The 19,865-nt window shown below is 41.3% G+C and overlaps 1 protein-coding gene across 2 annotated transcripts in view; it reads left to right on the top strand.

Moving 5' to 3' along the window:
• Window positions 1-19,865, top strand: part of GRAMD4 (GRAM domain containing 4) — an 80,973-nt gene that overhangs the window by 24,874 nt on the left and 36,234 nt on the right. For both annotated transcript variants that reach the window (XM_054063016.1, XM_054063009.1), the window contains exons 2-3: window positions 234-444; window positions 10,677-10,797. In XM_054063016.1, the coding sequence (XP_053918991.1) occupies window positions 234-444; window positions 10,677-10,797 (332 nt within the window). The remainder of the gene's footprint in view (window positions 1-233; window positions 445-10,676; window positions 10,798-19,865) is intronic.

Raw genomic sequence — 19,865 nt, 5'->3', positions numbered from 1 at the left:
GAGAAAGAAACTGCAATAGTGTGGGAAGATGGTAAATCATCAACTACTGAACCGCATGCATCTGTTACACTGTGGATAAAAATGTCTGTTAAAAAGCTAAGCTGCAGCATGTTTTTCCTACAAAGTAACAAAAAGCCCTCCAAAGATGGTTAGAAGTAGCTAGTGATTAGAATGCATGTAATCAGCTTTATTGCAAACTTTCTAAAGTATTTTTGATGTCTTGTTCCTTGCAGAGACTCCAACCGTCATGTTAAGGTAAAGCAGAAAAGTGCAGTGCTGAACATGCTAAAGAAGTTGGACAAAATAAGGTTCAGAGGTCACAAGAGAGATGAGTTCCTTGATTTAGCAGAGTCTCCAAATGCTTCAGACACTGAATGTGGAGATGAAATACCGGTGAAAATACCTCGAACATCAGCTCGAGAAAATGAAGAGCTGAGAGACCCTGTAAGTACTTGGTTTAAGCATTGTTATATTTTTTTATATACTTGTTGGGTATAAAAATAACAGAAATTTAATGATTCTTTGTCCCTATGTCTTGGCTTTAACACTTGAAGTTTTGTGGGCTAGGTAGTAAGCTTCCAGTAGTATGCTTCCATTCTGTGGAAAGTTCAAATTAATTTCTTAGTATTGGGGTTCCCTGTTCCTGCTCATTTTAAATGTTGTGGGTTGACTGGTTTGTTAACCTTGTGTGTGCCTCCAAATAATGTCTGGTTTTTTATTTGTTTTGTTTAACTACTAATGAAAATATCTGAAGGAAGGCTTCTTCCCAGTCCGAGAAGCTCAGATCTGCTCAAATGGCACTGGCCAGGCCTATAAGAATAAGACTTCTGGTGGCTTCATTACCATCTTGTTCTTTACTACAGTGCTGTATCCAGTAATGCTTCTATGCTATAGAGCTGATTTAAACCTATCCAGGATGTGAGTAATACTCTTCAGCTGCTAAAACTTTTTGGTGATTGTAAACAGAAGCCCTCAAACAGACCTGCCTTTTAAAAAGACAACTGTTTCAGGAAAAGTTAAAAAAATTAATCTTGCTTTAACCATTAAAAAAATGGCTGTGGATCCTTGAGCTTGGAATGCTACAATCTAAATTATGATCTGTCTGTTGAGCTTGGAAGTCAGAATTTGTACCACCCTATTTGGAAATTAACCGTGCAGTTTTTATTCCCAGAATGTGGTCAGGCCATTGTCTTAAAGCTCATTTCTAGAAGCACAGGGCTTGCTCACTGCAAGTGTTAAACTAAAAGACTTCAAGCTCTATGCACTTACGCATCTCCTTTGGTATTGGCAGCTTGTATACTCTTCTGTAGCCATTAGGTTTTTTTAAATTTAAGTGGGCTTGTATGGTATCACAGTCCTCATTTCCCAGATTTTTTTTCCTGAAATCATGGAGCAAACAAGTGGTAATGAAAGAGTGTTTTTCAGACACAAGAAATCTACTGTATGCAAATGCTCATGCTCCTCAGACAAGGAAGGTCTGTTGAATGCTTTTCCTTTGCTTTTATTTTGTTGAAGACATATGTTACTTAAGATGTACATGTTGTGTTTCCTGGGACAAATCTGTGCTGCTGCCCCTCCAGCATGATATTTGCTGAGTATTTTTGCAGGTAAATACTGGCGTACTTTCATTAAACTTAAGGCATTGTATCTAAGCAAGAAAGATCTCGATGGCGGAGCTAGAGGCTACAGAAAGATCTGTCTTAAACTCTGCTCTGTATTTCTTAAGAAAGATAGCAGCTCCAGGATGGTATGGCTGAGGGAATAGCGAGGTAAACCTGCGGTCTTGACTAGTTATAAGGCCTTACAGTTACCCACCTGTGGTCATGGTCTCTGTTTCTCTAATTGTTGAGCTGTATGTGCTGAGAATGTAATTTGAAGAAACACTTTGCCTCCTGGCTGATTGCATACTGTTAAGTAGGCTGTCGCGATCTCAGTCCCTAGGATACAGTTGATTATAGTTCTTTAAAAATAGGGAGAAATGGAGAGAGGAGAGCAGCAACAGCATCAGACTTGTTTTGCCCTATTCCTGTTGCTTGGGAGCTCCAAATGCAGTGTGATGCTGAAACAGCCTAAGAGCAACAGCTGTGTTAGTTATGAGCAAAATAAGCAAACTTTTACAAGGAAAGAGATCTGATGTATAAGGAATGAATGAATTTCAGATGGGAATTATGGGTGATTAGCAATGACTGCATCCATAAAATTAAGGGAGAAGAAATAATCTCCTGTGCTGCAGAGGTGTCAGAGGTAAAGGAAGTGATGCTTGTAATTTTAAGGCAATATTGAAATAGTGGCTGAGATCATGTGAACAGGGCAATTCTGGATTATGCCTTTTTTATTGAGGTTCCTGCAGCTCAGTTGTGCCTGAATTCTTTTTAATTCAACGACTTAAACTCAAATCTTAAATGGCTTATACAAGGTAGTTTTCTCTTATAGGTTCTATAAGAAACTTAGCATTATACTTTTGTTACACTGCTCATGAGAAGGCTGTGTCTTATTGCTTTCTTCCTGTTTGGGGAACAGTTGAAAGCTTACAAAAGTCAATGCAAGTCTTGTGCATATATTGGAGTTAGGCTGCACGTCTCTTCAGATAGATGTGAGCTGTACTGTGCTTCCATTTCGGTTGCTTCACTGTTTCTGTTAAGATCTGAGTACAAAACTCATGGGCTTGAAAGAGCAAGATTGGTAGCTTGGAACTGAGCATAGGCAAAATTTGAGTTCTGGTCCCCTTTTCCGCCTCCTCAATACGCAGACGTCTCTGACTCCACTGTCAGCCATTCCCTTGACAAAGGCTTCATCTCTGCCCTTCTCTACTTCTTTTTTCCCCTCGGGTGTATCAGTCATTATAGAGCCATTAAAGAAAGATCTCTGTCTATTAGAACAGTACAGCACAGTCATATGAATGAAAGGCCCTTCTGTATTGTGCCTCAAGGATAACTACTGGACTTACAAATGTGCACATTAGGTGCCTCTTCTTTATATATTTTGTCTGAACTTGACAAGTGTGTGCAAAAACTTGCCACAAATGGAAGTTTTAGAGTAAAAAGCCTTGCCATAAAAGCTTGTGATTGCAGAGTCCTGACCGTCAAAGAAAAGCATCCTCTGTTGGACATCTCCAACAAGTGAAGTAAATGTTCATTCTCAGGTCAGACACAGCAGTGAGACTTAGTCCCAGCACTTCACATGTCTTACTAGAGTAGTACGTGCAAGATTTACACCCTGTGGAAGGACAAGAAGCGAGGTCAGATGAGGTCATCTTAGATTCTTTATCTTAAAACTGTGAGTAACTGTTTAGTTCAGTAAAACATCCCAGCTCCTGTTTGGGTAAAGCACACAGCTAGCTCCTAGTAGGAAAGCTCTGGGGTTGGATTTCTTGTTTTCTTTCGTATTCTTCTCAGTGGTTTCTGAGAACTGTTCAAAAGGTGTTTTACCCTTCATTTGAACTAGTTTGGTCTCAACTTACAGGCTAGCTGTTTGCTTTTCCCCTCTCTAAGTGCCCTGACTACCAAGTATTTCTTGGATCGCAGATACTTTCTTAGGTCTTTAAGGGTACTTATACACTCTGATCAGATCCTGATCCTGTTTCCAAGACAGCGGTGTTGGTTAACAAGTTAACTGTTAGCTAAGCATTTCTTTCAGTTCCTGAATGGCTTCCCAGATTTCTTCCTCCCTTCCCTCTTCCCTGTAGGTGGTTGGTTGGTTTTTTTCTTAAAGCAAGGACACTGGCGCTGTTATCTCTGCATTGTTTTGTAAAAACACCACAATCATGAAATAGGTGGGTGGGGTGACCTGGTTGATTCTTATTTGCTAATAGTGAAAAAATTAATATTTGTCTTGTGATCTTGGAAATTCAGGTAATGTTACTTGCTCAGTGAAGTCCCCTTTACTCAGTACCATCATAGTTTTCTGTTCTGTAGATGCAACATGGATTTGTTCCCGCTAGATCACAATTCTGCACCAAAAAAAGCTTTAAAACATTGCTCTGGCAACTTGATTTACTAAGATGTAACTATTCAGGGATGGGGACTGTGCCCTGAAAATCATAGATTGCCTTCGTGTTTGCCAGGTCTGCAATGATTTGCCTTGTTTTAACTTATGTCTCCTCATTTTGTGCTGTAGGTGAATTTATGTACTCTTAATGTGACAAATGTCCTGTTTTTATAAAAGAGGAGAAAATGTTCAGTACTATCACTGTCCCTCAGGGGTCCGTACTGGGACCGATGCTATTCAATATCTTTATCAATGATATTGAGAGCGAGTTTGAGTGCACCCTCAGCAAGTTTGCAGATGACACCAAGCTGAGTGACGTAGTTGCCACACCAGAAGGACGAGATGTCATCCATAGGGACCTGGGCAGACTGGAGAAGTGGGACTCTGAGAACCTCATGAGGTTCAACAAGGCCAAGTGTAAGGTCCTGCACCTCGGTCGGAGCAATCCCCATTTTTAGTACACGGTGGGGGATGATGTGCTTGAGAGCAGCCCTGCAGAGAAGGACTTGGGGTGCTGGTCGACGAGAAGCTCGACATGAGCCGGCAATGTGCGCTCACAGCCGACTGTACCCTGGGCCGCATCAAAAGAAGCATGGACAGCAGGGCGAGGGAAGTGCTTCTGCCCTTCTATTCCTCTCTTGTGAGACCTCATCCTCATCATGTCCAGAGGAGTGCTACAAAGATGATCAGAGGGCTGGAGCACCTTCCCTACAAGTAAGGCTGAAAGAATTCGGCTTGTTCAGCCTGGAGAAGAGAAGACTCCAAGGAGATCTAATAGTGACCTTCCAGTACCTGAATGGGGCCTACAGGAAAGCTGGAGAAGAGCTGTTTGTAAAGGTTTGTGGGGATAGGACCAGGGGGAACGGATATAAACTGGAGAGGGGCAGATTTAGACTGGACATTAGGAAGAATTTCTTCACTATGGGAGTGGGAAGGCACTGGCACAGGTTGCCCAGGGAGGTTGTGGCTGCCCCATCCCTGGAGGTGTTCAAGGCTGGATTAGATGGGAGCCTTGGGCAGCCTGATTTAGTGGGATGTCCCTGACTATGGCAGGGGGGATTAGAATTAGATGGTCCTTTCCAACCCAAACTATTCTGTGATTCTATGTGCATGTATGTGAAGGAGTTGAATGCAGAGGAGGATCATGTCTCCATTGGCAGAGGAGAAGAAAGAACAAATTTGTGTTTAAACCTGTGGAGGTTCTGCGCTAACCTGGCAGTGAGCCTTGCAGATTGAAGCTCTCTTGTACCTGGCATATTGTGCTGAAAGCGGTCTAATCTATTTATGCAAGTTTCCTGCCAGCGTGCTAGGATTAAATTTGAGTTATTGTGGTACAGAAAACATTAATTTACTTGCTGTTCCAGTAAAATTTGGCTTTTCCTGAAACATGTCAATTAAAATCTTAAACACTTTTGTATCTGTCACCTCCTTTTCAGTGATTGGAAGATATAAAGCACAATGCAAACATTACAGGTTAAGGTATTAAAGTCTCTAAACCTGTCTAGCACTAGATTTTTTAAATATGTGTAAACCATGTCTTTGTGTTAGGAGCTTGCCAATACGGGTATGCTTCCCAGAATTGCTGCTAAGGATTAACTGTTCATGCAGATGCTTTAATTCTTGAGCGGTGTTGCTGGGTTTTCCATTTCCTCACAATGGGTGAATGCAGCAGCCTCTGGGAACCCTTTCATAACTTGAAGAAATGCACATGAAGTGTCAGTTGAGGCACTCAGGAGACTGACCTCTCTAGACAAGCTGTGGTTTGTTGCATTACTGAAGAACCATACAATGGTTTGGGTTGTAAGGGACCTCTGAAAGTCATCTACTGTGATTTCACACACACCCCTCCCCCCCTGCAATTATGAAGGACGTCTTCAAGGAGATTGAGTTGCTCAGAGCCCCATCCAAGTGTCCGAGTCCAACCTGACCCTGAATGCTTCCAGGGATGAGGCATCTACCACCTCTCTGGGCAACCTGTTCCAGTGTTTCACCACTGCAGGCTCTACCTCCCTTTCTTCCCTCACCCCACTCTTGACTGCTCAAATGAATGCAATTTAAAATTGCCAGGCCCTGAGGAGTACCTTGGGTGGATGGTTATACCCCTGGGTTTGGCATGCTGTGTCCTTGCTGCTCCGGGCCCTCCATATTTGAGAAATGCTCCAAAGTTAATTACAAACTTGGAAAGGGGACCAGCATTTTGTTAGATATAGCTAGAGAAATCATCCACATACGATGTGCAAGTAAAATAGGAGGGAGTTCACCAGATATGTTTATGTGATGCTGAAGATGTGCTGTGATGTAGATGGAGAGGACAGATGCATATCTGCTTGGTTAAGAATTGACTTAGACCTTTTCTGTGCCTGTACAGTGAAGGTGGTGTTGGTATTCAGTGAACAAAACAAAACCTCAGGGCTCGCCGAGTGAAGAGGGTTTAGGGAGGGAAGTCAGAGAGTGCTCTGGTTGGGAGGGGTGCTGTTATGAAAAACCTGAACTGCACATGGCTTGAAAAACACACTTGTGGTAGATGTGTTTTTTTATATCCGGAGCTGGATGTGGCTTGGAGCAGCAGCTCTGAGCTCTGATAGTGGGTTAGGGGCAAGCTGTCGTCATCAGAAATCTTCCTTTAACCCCTCTGGCTCTGATTGTCTGTGCTCAGCTCTGGTGTTTTGCTGTCTTCCTAGGTACTGCCAAGCCTTGTGTTTGATCTTTGCTAAGTAATAGTGATTGCCAATGTTTTAAGAGGGCTTCTGTGTTAAATACTGTCGAAGTTGGAAAAGCAGAAATCTGTGGAAGCCTTCAAGCTTTTACTGTGAGTCAGAAGCAAGAAAGGACACCTGCAGTTTAAGTGTTGGTAATCCAGTTGAAGTCTCAGCACTAGCCTGCAGAGACAGCAGGAGAAAGAGACATTACCCTGTTAATGCTGAAGTTAATACAAGATTTATTTTTTTTTTTTTTGTTAATTTGTGAGTTGAGTCAGTTATACTAACTTTAGACAGAGGTACTTATGAGTTCAGAGGCAGTCATTTGACCTCCAGCAAATGTAAAGACCTTATTTATTATCTTTTTAGCCTGTTAACACCTCGACACCATGAGGTGTGTTGGCGTGGGGGAAAATCTTCTGGGACAAAAGAAGTATCTACTTGAAAGTCTCCCATATCACTGTCCTGGACATGCTCAGTTTTCTGTATACCTCTGACTTGTATTCATCAATACATTATAGTGTCTCTAATTTTGGAAATTGCATGTTTGTTTTCCACCAACGTTGTATCACTGTATCTTACTATGCTGGTTAAATAATTTTGTTATGATCCAATATTTGCATCATCTTGCTTCTAGTATTAGCAAGCAGCCTTATGATTTAACTTAGTGGATGTTTTTTTTTCCTTTTTTCTCTAACTTAGAAGGTCACTGTAGCCTTTTGAGCTTAGTTTAATTATGATTTTTAACATGATAATTGATGTCAGACTTCTTGGGTCCAATGCTTTAACAGATAGACACACTTGAAAACTTTCAGAAATAGTTCTGTTCACCCATGTCACTCACTCATCAGTCCTAGGCATCTTTTGCTTTTTCCTACTTCTTAAGAGGTACAGTCAAGATATCCTGGCCTTTAGTTATTGACTCAACATCCCTGAAGAAGTAAAAGTGGAGCTGGTTCTTTAGATGGGTTTCTGAAATGTGGCTCATCTCTTGGTAAAATACCTTTAGTATCTTCAGTGAGGATGAAAACTTGAATATGGTTAGGTATTTGCCCCTTTCTTCCTGTCTTCTCTTACCTCAGTCTCTGTGTTCCTGTCTGCACTGCAGCCTGGGCGTTGGGGACCAAGGACTGATTGGGTGGGAGCCAGAATGCTGGCTTGGGTTGTGATCAGTTCATCACACATTGTGCTGTTCTTTCTTCCTCATGCTCTTTCCCTGCTCCAGTGTGGGGTCCCACGGGAGAGAGTCTTCCACAAACTTCTTGAACATGAATCCTTCCCACAAGCTAGAGTTCAAGAACTGCTCCAGCGTGGGCTCCTCTGTCTGGGGAATCACAGGTCCTGCCAGGAGCCTTGCAGGCTTCTCAGAGAGTTGCAGCCTCCTTTGGGTGCATCCACCTGCTCTGGCATGGAGTCCTCCACAGGTTGTAGGTGGATGTTTGTGGATGTTTGCTCTGCTGTGGACCTCCATGGGCTGCAGGGAGACAGCCTGCCTTACCATGGTCTTCAGCACAGGCTGCAGGGAAGTCTCTGCTCCAGTGCCTTGTCTCCTCCCATTCCTTCTACACTGACCTTGGTGTCTGCAGAGTTGTTTCTCTTGCATATTCTCACTCCTCTCTCTTGATGCAGCTACTGTTGTGCAACAACTTTCCCCCTTCTTAAATATGTTATCACTGAGGCTCTGCCACCGTCGCTGATGGGCTCAGCCTTGGCCAGCAGTGGGTCTGTCTTGCAGTTGGCTGGCATTGACTGTTGGACTTGGGTGAAGCTTCTGGCATCTTCTCACAGAAGCCACCCCTGTAGCTCTTCACTATCAAAACGTTGCCACACAAACCCAATACATGCACAGAGCTTGAGAGCATTCCTGACGAGTACAACATCTTTTTTAAGATTTTAGTTAACTATTTATTTAATTTTAAGCAATGACACTGTTTCTTTTAGACAGCACTCTATGAAGTGCTGCGTGCTAGGGGCAGAGATTGTCTGTTTGTACTAGACTTGGGTGTACAATTTAGAAAGCCATGCTTTAATGCCTAGGCAGTAATCTATATAATAATAACACTTTCCTTTTGCCTGTCTGCAGAGCATGTTGTAAAGGTGCTGCTGTTTGACTTCAGCCGCACCTTCCTTCTTGGGGCTAAGTGCCTGGCAAGTGATAACATTAAATCTTCCCACATATATAAATAAGACCTAGCTCTATAGATAAGAAATCATTGCAAAGGTTAATCTGAAAACAGGCAGCTGTTATTCTTCAGCAGTGGCTGGAGTGGGTGCAAACGGCATGTCTTACTGCACCTCTCTGGCTAAACGCATGTGTGAATGGGAAATTTGGAGCATGGGGAGGAAGATGCTCCAAATTGCTGTAGGTCCCCTTCTAAGGACTGCCCTGGGGTCTGTCGGTCTCTGCTGTGGCATGGTTAATGCTGGCTCCAAAACGGGAAGCAGCACAAGGCTGCTGCTGAGCTGACAGCTTCTGCTCATCAGAGCTGGCAGTGTTGACAGAGTGCTGTGGGGGTGTAACTGTGCTGCTTTTGGGACTTGAAATAGCATATCTGCCTGGTGCTGTATTGAGCAAGCCCAGGTGGCGAGTTGCTGCCAGGTAAACACCATGCAGTAAAGGCCTACAGAGTGCTAATTTGCCTGTGTAGACAAATTCCAAGGCTTAAATTCAGCATCTGCTCAACTCAAACAGGAAAAGAGCTGTTTAATAGGTATCTGCATGCTGTGTTATCTTAGAAGAGCAAATCATTCCCAGTAGTGAAGGTAGTTTGCTTTGAGTGAGTTTTCAGTACATCTTTTCTAAAACATAGAAAATGTCTTTTAATTAACTCTCTTGTAGATTAGTTGAGTTTATATATGTGTGTAATTTAAGATGCCATGGTTAAATATATGCGAGCTGACTTTTGAAAGCAATGTAGTTGCTTTATGTTTTCAGGGCAAGGGCTGGGGGAGTGGTTAGGACAGGTAAATAAATCCGTTTTTGTCTTGAGATCATTTCTTAGGTGTGGGCATCTGTAATCTAGTGCTTCAGTTTGGAATATGTACTGTTGGAGAAGCTCTTATAATTCTGGTTGACAGACTTTGTAACTGGTGGGGACTGCACACAGTGCCTGAATAACCGTTACCTGGGAGATGCTCTCACCCACCCTTTTCCCTGCTGTCAGAAAAAGTAGACTTTGAGAGGAGAACAGCATCACTCACCTTCTGCTTGTGGTGACTTGGGATCCTTCTGTGCTCACTTTGTGGAAGCGGCAGTTATTGCTGCACTTCTTAACTAATAAAGTTGTTCCTCAATGCCTGCATTTTGTGATATTTCCAGTGCCCAGCTCATTGGAAGGGTGCTAATAAATCTGTCAAAGCACAATCTCCTGACTCCCCCCTCTCCTGGCCTGCCACAGTGAACTTCTGGGCACCAGCCACATCCTTCCGCCATAAAAGGTCTGTGTGGAGAGTGGGGGAGTGGAGGACCCCTGTGCTGATCTTCTGTGCAGAGAGACCACAGGTCTTCAGGATTATTAATTCCATAAATGAATATTAAAATATACAAGATGTGTTTTCTAATAGCTTAGTAAATATCTAGAAAAATATTAGTTTTGCCAGCTTCACAATTTTATATGTAAAGTATGTTGCATTCACCGTTCATTTAATGCAAAGAAGACAGGGGTAGTACAAGTATGTCTTTTAAATCAGCAGAAGAAAGGCTAAATGATGATGCAGAATTCTAAGGGGGTGGGGAATATCTCTGTTTTCTGTAACTCCATGAGGTGTGTTCTGTAAACTCCCATGGGAGAGCTGCTATGCATTTGATCAGCTTTCACTCATTTATTTCAGTAATTTAATGCTGAATAAGAGGCATGCAGAGCTGTTGATACTTGCATGTTTCTCACTGTTTCTTTACTGCCCCAGAAGTAAGTTGATGTATTTAAATGACAAAAAAATAAAAAAAGAAATGTGCTTCTGAGCTGTTGATGTGTTCTGGCTTTCTTATAGGCTGGTCCAGGGACCATCATCATGGCTTCAGGAGTCCAGGATTTTAACAGAACAGAGTCTGACAGACTGAATGAGATCAAAGGTCACCTGGAAATAGCCTTACTGGAAAAACACTTTTTACGTAAGTATAAAATTAGTGCGCTGTGGAAAGGAAGGGCTTAAGCCTGCTGAAATAAGCATTCTCTCAACTGCAGAAGTTGGCATCAGAATTTTGAGGTATGCTGATGTATGGATGTCATGTGGGATGACACTTCCCTAGGAGGAACTTAAAAGTGTTCCCAGGGTTTCTGGGTCACTTGGATATTTTTTTTCCTCATTACATTCCTCACAGTGTAGATCACTACATGACAAAAGCTGCTTAGTTGAAGTCTTGATGTTGACACCTTCAGGTTATTTTAGGATGAACTCAGCCTTAGTGGTGGTTGCAGTAGGTGGGGTTTTGTCTAGTAGTAGTTGTAAGAAGGAAGAGATTTCTGAAGGGGTGACCAATGCATTTACTTGGTAGCCATTTCCATAAATAATACATCTTAGAAGATGCCTCTCTTAAGAGTACTTAAGTTACTGGTAAATAGTATAAGAAACACAGGTGAGATTATCTGTAGACTTCAAGTGTTACTTGTTTGATTTTACACGTTTGTTTTTATATATATGTATACATAAGACAAAATTGTCTTTTATGCCTGGAAGCACCTGTAAAATTTCTGGAGTTTTATCTCAGAAGATCTGAAGTGCTCACTCGCAAGACAGAAAAAAAAAAAAGGAAGACAAGCATTCCTTTACCTTGATTGAAGTAGAGTACTCTAATAAATCAATGAAAGTTCTTGTTCAGTTGCTTCTCCAAATGGACGTTTTAATGGATTATTTTCAAACTTCAGAATGAGGGTTGTGTTTGTGTGTTCAGAGCTTTTCAGATATTTTCTAAGGGGTAGAAATAACAAGGCTATAGATTCTATTTCATTTCCCAATTATAATATAACAACAAGACTTGTGTTTTATCATCAGCATATTCTCAAGGATTTTGAATTAATTTTCTGTAACTTTTTTATCATTTAGCAATATTTCTTTGATATTTTTCCCCATGTGTATGAGAGAGAATCATGATAAAGGAGACTGGGCAAGAATTTATAGCAAGCTGCTATCAGCTTCCACTGGTATGTGGAGGAGGTATCATGATTCGAATGTCAAGCGAAAATGGAAGGCTCTGTTTGACTTCCTTTGTTGTTTGTTTTGTTCCAGTTATTTACTTGAAGTCTTATTTAACTGTGCAGCACAGAGTTACAATGTACTCCTTCCATCCTAAAAGATACATTGCTTAAGCACTTGTTATCAAATTGTTTTATAAACTAGATGGAACAGTTGTGATTTGTTGATGTAATTTGATGCATAACACAAACAGTAGGACTTCCAGGAACTGATTTCTGGTTTGAACCAGGAAATGCTTTGTGTCATAAAAACATTTTTGTGAATATTTGTGAATGTTTTTATTATTCAGGTTCATGCTGTATTTTGAAAACCTTCTGATCAACTATGTTACCACTTTTAGCTGCATCTCTTTCCTTTGTACAGACCTTTGTAGCAGTCTCCAAGGTAAAGGGTAATGAAGCTCACCCTTTCATGTAAACTCTGAGCAGATAGTTGGAGTTTCAGGCCGACAGAGCAGTTCAACTGAGTGGTGTCAGCCAGTCCTGGGTGTCTCCAGCCCTTACTACTAGGTCAAGAGCTCTTCAGCAAAGCCTGACATTTGCTATGGCTGCAATTGTAGTATTGTCCTGGCAAGCTGGCTGTAACTCTGTATGTAAAAACAAGACAAAGAATGATAATCGGATGGAGAAACTAGCACAGAAAAGCTTATTCATTATTCTCCTATACCCTGGTCAAAATTTTGGGCTGAAATGTGTAACTGTGTGTGTCAGTTGGAGTGAAGTTGAAGATCACTTTCTGAATATGATTCCTGTATTCTGTTTTTTTCCATCTTCTCTTTGCATTGTTTGAGTAATTTAAATACTGGAAATGCTTAATTTTTTTTTTCTTCTCAAAAGTGAGCAGAAAAACATTCTTGAAATGTGTGGTTTGTTTACTTTAGTTTACTGTTGGAAGAAAGCCTGATATATATATATATATATTTTAAAATACTGTTGCTGCAATAGGTGTTTTTGAAGAAGGCTAGGCACTCAGCTTTATTTGCATACTATTTTTAGTTATGACATTCCTGAAGGACACCTTGCTATAATTGTATTTTTACATAAACTGTTTGCCATTTCCTTTTATGCCATTTCCTCCACCTAGGTGTGCAAAAATCAAAGCAATTGCGAGTGTATGTGGGGAAATATTTAAAGTTCCATGCATTTGCTATTTAGTGTATTGCATTTCTAATTGTTATTAGCCTGACCCGTAACTTTATTTTTGCTTCTTCTATACCTCTTGTTTATATAGGTGTGTTATTAGCAAGGAGGCTTAAAAAGGAGAGACTTCCTCCCAGCTGTGTACTGTGTGCACAACATATAACACAGCTGCAAGTTAGTGTGGGTTTGTAGCTGCAAGTGCCTAATTAAAGGAATAGCAGATTGTTGCTCTTCCCTGAACACTGTTCAGCCATTAGTAGGCACAAGTAAAGGTGCAGTTTGGCTCAGCAGTGTGTTCAGTGAAACACATCCCAATCCAAACTGGAGCCTCTACAAGCTGCAGAAGAAAACTGGAGCAAATAGTTTAGTTACTGGAGGCAAATGGTTGCAACTAAAGGGGAAATATCTTCATCTAAGATGCCAGTTGAATTTCCATCCTAGCAAAGAGATAATCTAAGCATCCAGAGAAGTGAAGATGGAGACAAATTGTTGCATAGCTGTAAATGCAAATAAAATGTGACTGGAAATGTGAGGAGTTTAAGCTGCAGACTGACAGGAGGATGAGGCATGTGGAGGAGGGGATCTTGGATAAGGATGTCTTAAGCAGGGGAGGGATCAGCTGACTTTTCCAACCAGAAAGGGCTAAAGTTGTTTTTCCTGTCTGTATGGGAATGGTTTTAATCTCCGTAATCTAATGGCTCCTTGTAGTACAGGAACACTAAAAACATTCAATGCCTGGTGGATCTGGCGATACTGCCGTATTGGTGTGGGTTCCTGCAGAACAAGGCTTAATGCCTGCTGAACAAGAAATTCAGAGAGCTCAGACTGCTGGACCTCTGAATGCATGTGGATGGATAATAAAGCTTTGTCTTGGAGCTGTCACCGTAGAAATTGTCCATTGCTAAAGGACTGTTATTATTATAACCTTGATTTTAATGAATGTGAACACTGCTTTGGTGCTAACTGAACACTCAGGTTTGGGAGGCAGCTACTGCACTGGGGCAGCTAGATTTATGTGCTAAGATTAATGGTTTTAGTGCTTCCATTTCAAAACCTAGTTGTATTGGAGCAAGGAATAAAAGCTTGCTTGCTGTTCTTGCATTTGAAAGCGAAAATGATAGGCAATGATTTGCACCTCTCTGAGGTACATGTTCTGCTTTTCTTCGCATTACTGTTTGTGCTTACTGAGGGTAGTTGTGCCAATATCAGCACTCTGTCCTGTGGTACTATAAGGTGCTTTGCAAGCACACGTGTATCCTCTGGTTTATGTGAAGTATTAGCTAATTGTCATTTAAGGATGTTAAAGCCTTTTGCAATGCTAATTTTAGCAGCTCAGGGAAGAGGAGTCAGTGGTAGCATCAGCTAAGAGTAAACAAACCAGGTGGCTGTTAGAGAGGAGCTTTAGTTGTGAACTGGTAAGCAAAAGAAACACCACGTGATGATGAACAGCTTTAGGATGAAGTAAGGTCCTTTCCCACAAGGATTTTGCATTCCACAGCAGGCTCTGGCAGGAGTCACAAGGGGTTTACAAAACTGCTGGGTGTTTTTTTTAAACCAGCATCACAAAAAAGTCAGGATTGTGACTTTCCCATTGAAATTTTTGCTTCCCACTCTTCATTCTCGTGTGCCTTTTTAAACCATTTATGTGAGGCACATAGTGTTTTCTGAGTACTGTTTTTCAGCATAAATGAACTGGTGATTCTTTGTAAGAAGACCAACCTAGCAGAATACAGATCTCATGAAATTATATCTGCACCTGTTCCTCACCGTTGTTCCTCTGAGGGCTTTGGTTTACATGTGATGACTGGTGGGGAATCTTCTTGAGTGTTTTCCCTGAACACCCAGAGAAACTGCAGGAAAAAGATGGGAGTCCAGCTTTGCTGTGGAACTGTCTGTTCACCAGAGCCATTCTGGTGAAAAGCAAATACACTTGCTTTGTACTAACAAATTTGTTCGGAAGTTTTTCTGCATCTGAATTCTGACTGAGAGGCATCTCATAAAACTGGGGAAAGTTTATTAAGAGGTGTAGGGAAGGTTCTGCTTGTACCCAGAGGTGCTTACATCACATACCATGTATATTGAGTACATGTCCTTTCTGGACAAAAAAAACCCTCCAAAGCTCTGGCTCAGCTTTCCTGGAAGTATTGTTGGAAAAGGCAATAATGAGCCAGGTTAGCTCACTCACCTGGAGTTTAGAAGGACTCAGTACAGATAGAGGAGGATTCAGACCTCCACTTCTCTGCAAGGGCTCTGGTCTAACTGGTGGAGAATGAGTGGTACCCTTGCTTGCTCTCAACTTGGCTGCCAAGGGCACAAGCTTTCTGAGACCAGGCGAGAGGGAAGGGATGCAACTCTAGCCCAGCATGGCATCAAGCTGGAGTCCTAGGCGTGTCCTTGTTCTATCATCATTGGACAAAGCATGTGAATGGTGGTGGTGTGAAGATGCCAGAATGCTGGAGGGCCCAGACTAGAATGCTCACATGCTGTCATGCCACCTTGTTGTGGGGCTGATTAACCAAAGTGCGCCACCACGCTGGTATTGTTTTAGGTCCTCCACTGGCTCAAACAGATACCGCCTACACATTGCATTATGTAGGTGGTGTGTACTCTTCTGCATTTTTGGGGCCTCATGAATTGTGGAGTTGGTGTGAAAACTCAGAAGAGGCAGCAGTCAGCACTGCTGTGCCTGTCCTTTTTATGTAATTGGGCTGGAGATTTCAGGAACCCCATGTGGAAAATGCCCTTCCCAACTTGGTACTGTAAAAGCCTTGGAAGAGCCTACTGCTGTTCCCAAGACAGTCATTGAAATGTGTTTGTAGCCTGTTTCACTTCTGCCAACCACAGGGAGTGAAAACAGTTCCTGCAATAATGACAGAATTTTTGCAGTTCTCTTCATTTTAAATGGATTCTGCAACTCTTCTGGCATTTTTAATCTCTGAAAATTCATAAAGCAGCTGTTCTTTTCATGACTTTTAAGCTGACAAAAGTATATCTAGCAACAGAAAACTTCCCACTTGACGTTTTGAGAAGAGGATGTGTCTCGGTAAACAATTGATTTTTAATGTAGTTCAGATATTTTCAGGAAGCTTAATTTAAAATCCTTCTGTAGAGATAATGAAATGATCCTGTGTCTGTTATAACACAATAAAGGTCCACTGAAAGTACAATATGTCGATGCGAAGTTACTAATTTGTTATTAACATAAGTATTTTGTACATAGTAATGACATCTTTCTAACCTCAGCCACTCAAAGTGGGATATAACAAGAAGGAAGACTAGCATCCTCTCTCAGTTTACACAGAGGAAGATCGTCTTGTCAAATATGATGTGCTTTGTAACTCACTCTCCATTACAGGAAATAGAAGAACACTTCACATTAAACTCTGCTCCTGAGGTGAGGAGACTAGTACTAGGGGAATGTTAATTGCTCGGAGAAACATGATGATCGTTCAGACTTAGCCTTCTCTCTGGTGCTTCTGGATCAGAGGTGGCTTTTTTTCTGATTGGCGTAGAGGGAGCCCATGCTACTCCCCACCCTGTAGGCGTATGCAAAGAGACTCCAAAATTGGTCTTCAAAAGTTATGCTTATTGTAAGTACTGGAGCAGGAGTTTTGCCTTTGAAAGAGCAAAGAGAGGTGCAACAGAATGATGGAAACAAAAAAGTAAAAGGAGAGATTGTTTAACTCCCAAGTGAGGATTATTTAACTGCCAAAACTGTTTGGTTTTTCATAAAGCAAATTTGTGTTACTGTTTCTGAATACAGCGGGTCACCATTTGTTTTGATGTGTGCAGGTAAACCAGACTGAACTGGAGAAAGGTTATAGTGCACGTGTTTCTTATGTTTAGCCATTTAATTTCTCTATCAAAATGCCTATATAAAACAAGGTAGGGAGAAGGAAAGGATATGCACTCAATAAATGTGGGGTATCTTCAGTGTTTCTGTCTGCTTTTTTTTGCTTTTTATGACACCATTCCTATTAGAAATTCCTTTTTTTTTTCTCCTTTTATCTGTATGAAAGACTCGTGCAAGCAAGCAAGAGGCCTGACATCAAGGGAAAACCATTAAGTTGATAAAGCAAAGTATTCTTGAATGAAAAAAAAAAGCAACCTAGAATAGCTTTTCCTTCAGTTTTCCTTCTTTACTGACTTGTTTTGGGGTTTGTGTTATGTTCCCCCCATCTAATTAGCATTTGGATGTCTTACCTTTTGTCCCCATCCATAGACCGGTTTGGTTAAAAAAAACCCACTTCCTATGTTTTTAGCATTATTTTCTTATACACAGCATAGCTGAGCAGAGATCAGCTGAAGATAAAGTAGTTCAGGATTAGTTGTTTGGAACAATAGGCAAAGAAGTTTTTGAGCAAGGAGAAATGAGAGTTCATTGAGGATTAGTTGTGCAGCTGAAGGTCTGGACAAAACATTTTGATCCCTGTACAGTAGTAGATTGCGAGGGGTTAGATTTGGGGTGGTTTAGAGTTCTTTTTCTTTCACTTACTCTTGATTTTACTTTTTCTGTACAGGGATTTCTTTGCTTACCTAGGGCTGCTTGCCACTGTATAAATAAGTTGTTGAATGCTACAAAAAATGTGACAGAAGTTCACTCTTGCTGTGGGGGGTTTCACTATGACATGAACTGCTAAAGGTTATGGAGGTGAATCAGGGCTTATAAATGGCTCTCTTCTTTCCAAGTAGCTAATGCTTGCACTGGCACCTTGAACTATGCTTTTAGAAAGAAGAAACTGTAATTGCAATGTATTGGGAATAGTTTGTGTGTTTTACTCTCTGTGGTGCTCTAACATTGACTGCTGTAATTTTGTAATATAAAAAAAACATTGAACTTGCTCTAACAAGTTCCACTTCTTAGCAGTGTGCAGCATCCCTGGCAGAGGAAGTCCCTGCACTGCAGGCACGTGATAGTTCAGAGGGTACTGCCGCAAGACCGTCTTCTTGTGCCAGTGGAAGAGTAGTTTTTCCTGACCAATGTTCATATAAGACACTTGGCCTCTTTCATGTTGTTTCACAGAATACGTATGGCAAGATAAAGAGAAAAATAAAATTATTCTCATCTTTGTGCCTGAGAAGAAAAATCACCTCTGAGTTAGACAAAGTCTGAGAGCTTCTGCCTGCGCTTTAACAGGACCTTCCTTAATGTACTTTTTTTTAACTAGGTGGTATGGCATAGAGTCCACATAAAACATAGGTACCAAAACAAACTCTGAGGAAGCACTTGGTGAAAGAGGGATCAGCAATGCTGAAACCCATCATTATGCATCACCCAGCTCACTCATTTGAATTAAAGGGAATAGAAAAGTAAGAATCTAGAGTAGGAACATAGGTTGGCTTTAGCCTGTGAAAGTGTTGCTGGACTTAAGAGTCAAAATAATGTGGATTCCTAGTTTTCCAGAAAAGATTGTGAAGATAGTGTCCAGAAAAAAACAGCATGAAAAACTCTTGCTTAAAATACAGTCAGCTTACGGTGTTGTACTGAATCATCTTTGTAATAGTATCAATTATTGTTATAGTAGGAATGACTTTCTAAAACTGTTATCATATAACACCACAGTCAAGCTGCCTCTCTCACTCCCTTCCCACCGCTGCTGCTGTCTGTCTACTGAGGTGACTCCAGACCAATCTTTGTCCAGCTTTAGAAGAGCTGTGAAGAACAAGAATGTACCCACTTTGTAAGTGACCACCTAACCACACCAGACAAAGGGAGAGTCAGACAGTCAGCTTGGAGCTTGGGGCTTGAGGAGGAAGATTTTTTAGGTTCTTCTTTCTTAAAATGCTTAGAGTAGTCCTCCCAAGCAGGCGAGCTTCGTGCTTCCCAAGTGAAGTGTAGAAGTCCAAGCATGAAAGAGGACATGAACTTAAGAGGTGATTTAAAGAAGAAAGGACAGCTAATAAAGTGGAGCTGCTAAAATGATGTCTTGGACAAGTCCTTTTCTTTCCCAAGCGTCAGACATGCAAAGAAATAGAATGACATACAGTGTCTGTGAACAAAGGCTAATGTTTTGTCTGAAGTCTTTTGGATAGATTTGTGGTAAGTTTTTGGCAGTCTCCGTGGTTCTCAAGTCACTGGTGGAAAGGGCATAAGCTCTGGAGAAGCTCAGAGATTAGAAGACAAACAGTAACTCAAAGTACGCAACTAAGTTGTATCCAGTTATGGCTATGAATTGTGAACTTACCTCCCAAGGAGTAGACAAATTAGGAAATAATGTAAATGGGGAAAAAAACAAGTTAGGAATTTCTCTTGTGGGTTCTTCCTCCATCACTGCTTGTTGGTCAGGTGTTCTTTGCATGTGTTTGCTTTACCACAAGTGGTGGAGCCATTCCATTTCTTTCACAGCACTGCTGTTTGCTGGAGGTATTTAAGATGAAGACTAGAAGATTTTCAATGTCTATGCTGATGAAAATAGACATGTTTTCAGACTCTTGACATTTTGTTAGTAATGCCATATAGTTGATTTAGTTGGGACAAAGTTAAAATATTAGCTTTCTGTAGGAGTTGGGAGTGTGGCAAGTGTAGAAGCTGCCTGCGCTGGAAAAAACTTGTGACATCTGACTCTGTCAGCGTGGCTGGCAAGATGCAGTTTAACGGTGTGTGGTTGGGATTTAGTGCGTTTAGTACCAATTAAACAACATACTTGAACTGTGGTAACGTTCAATGGGTCGTAGGGAGATTTGCCATAATTAACATAGACGTAGAAGGGTTATTTCTGTCTTGTTAAGTACTGGTGTTTCCCCATGTATATATGACAGAGTGCACGTATGCTTTTTGCCATGTCTGGTTTTTGACTGTGTCTCCTTAGTTTTAACTGCTCTGGTAGCTAAAGTCGGTGGTCTGTAG

This window comes from Cuculus canorus, chromosome 1 (assembly GCF_017976375.1).
Source record: "Cuculus canorus isolate bCucCan1 chromosome 1, bCucCan1.pri, whole genome shotgun sequence".
NCBI lineage: Eukaryota > Metazoa > Chordata > Aves > Cuculiformes > Cuculidae > Cuculus > Cuculus canorus.
Note: the sequence above shows the minus strand (reverse complement) of the source record. Positions and strands in the feature narration are given on the sequence as shown.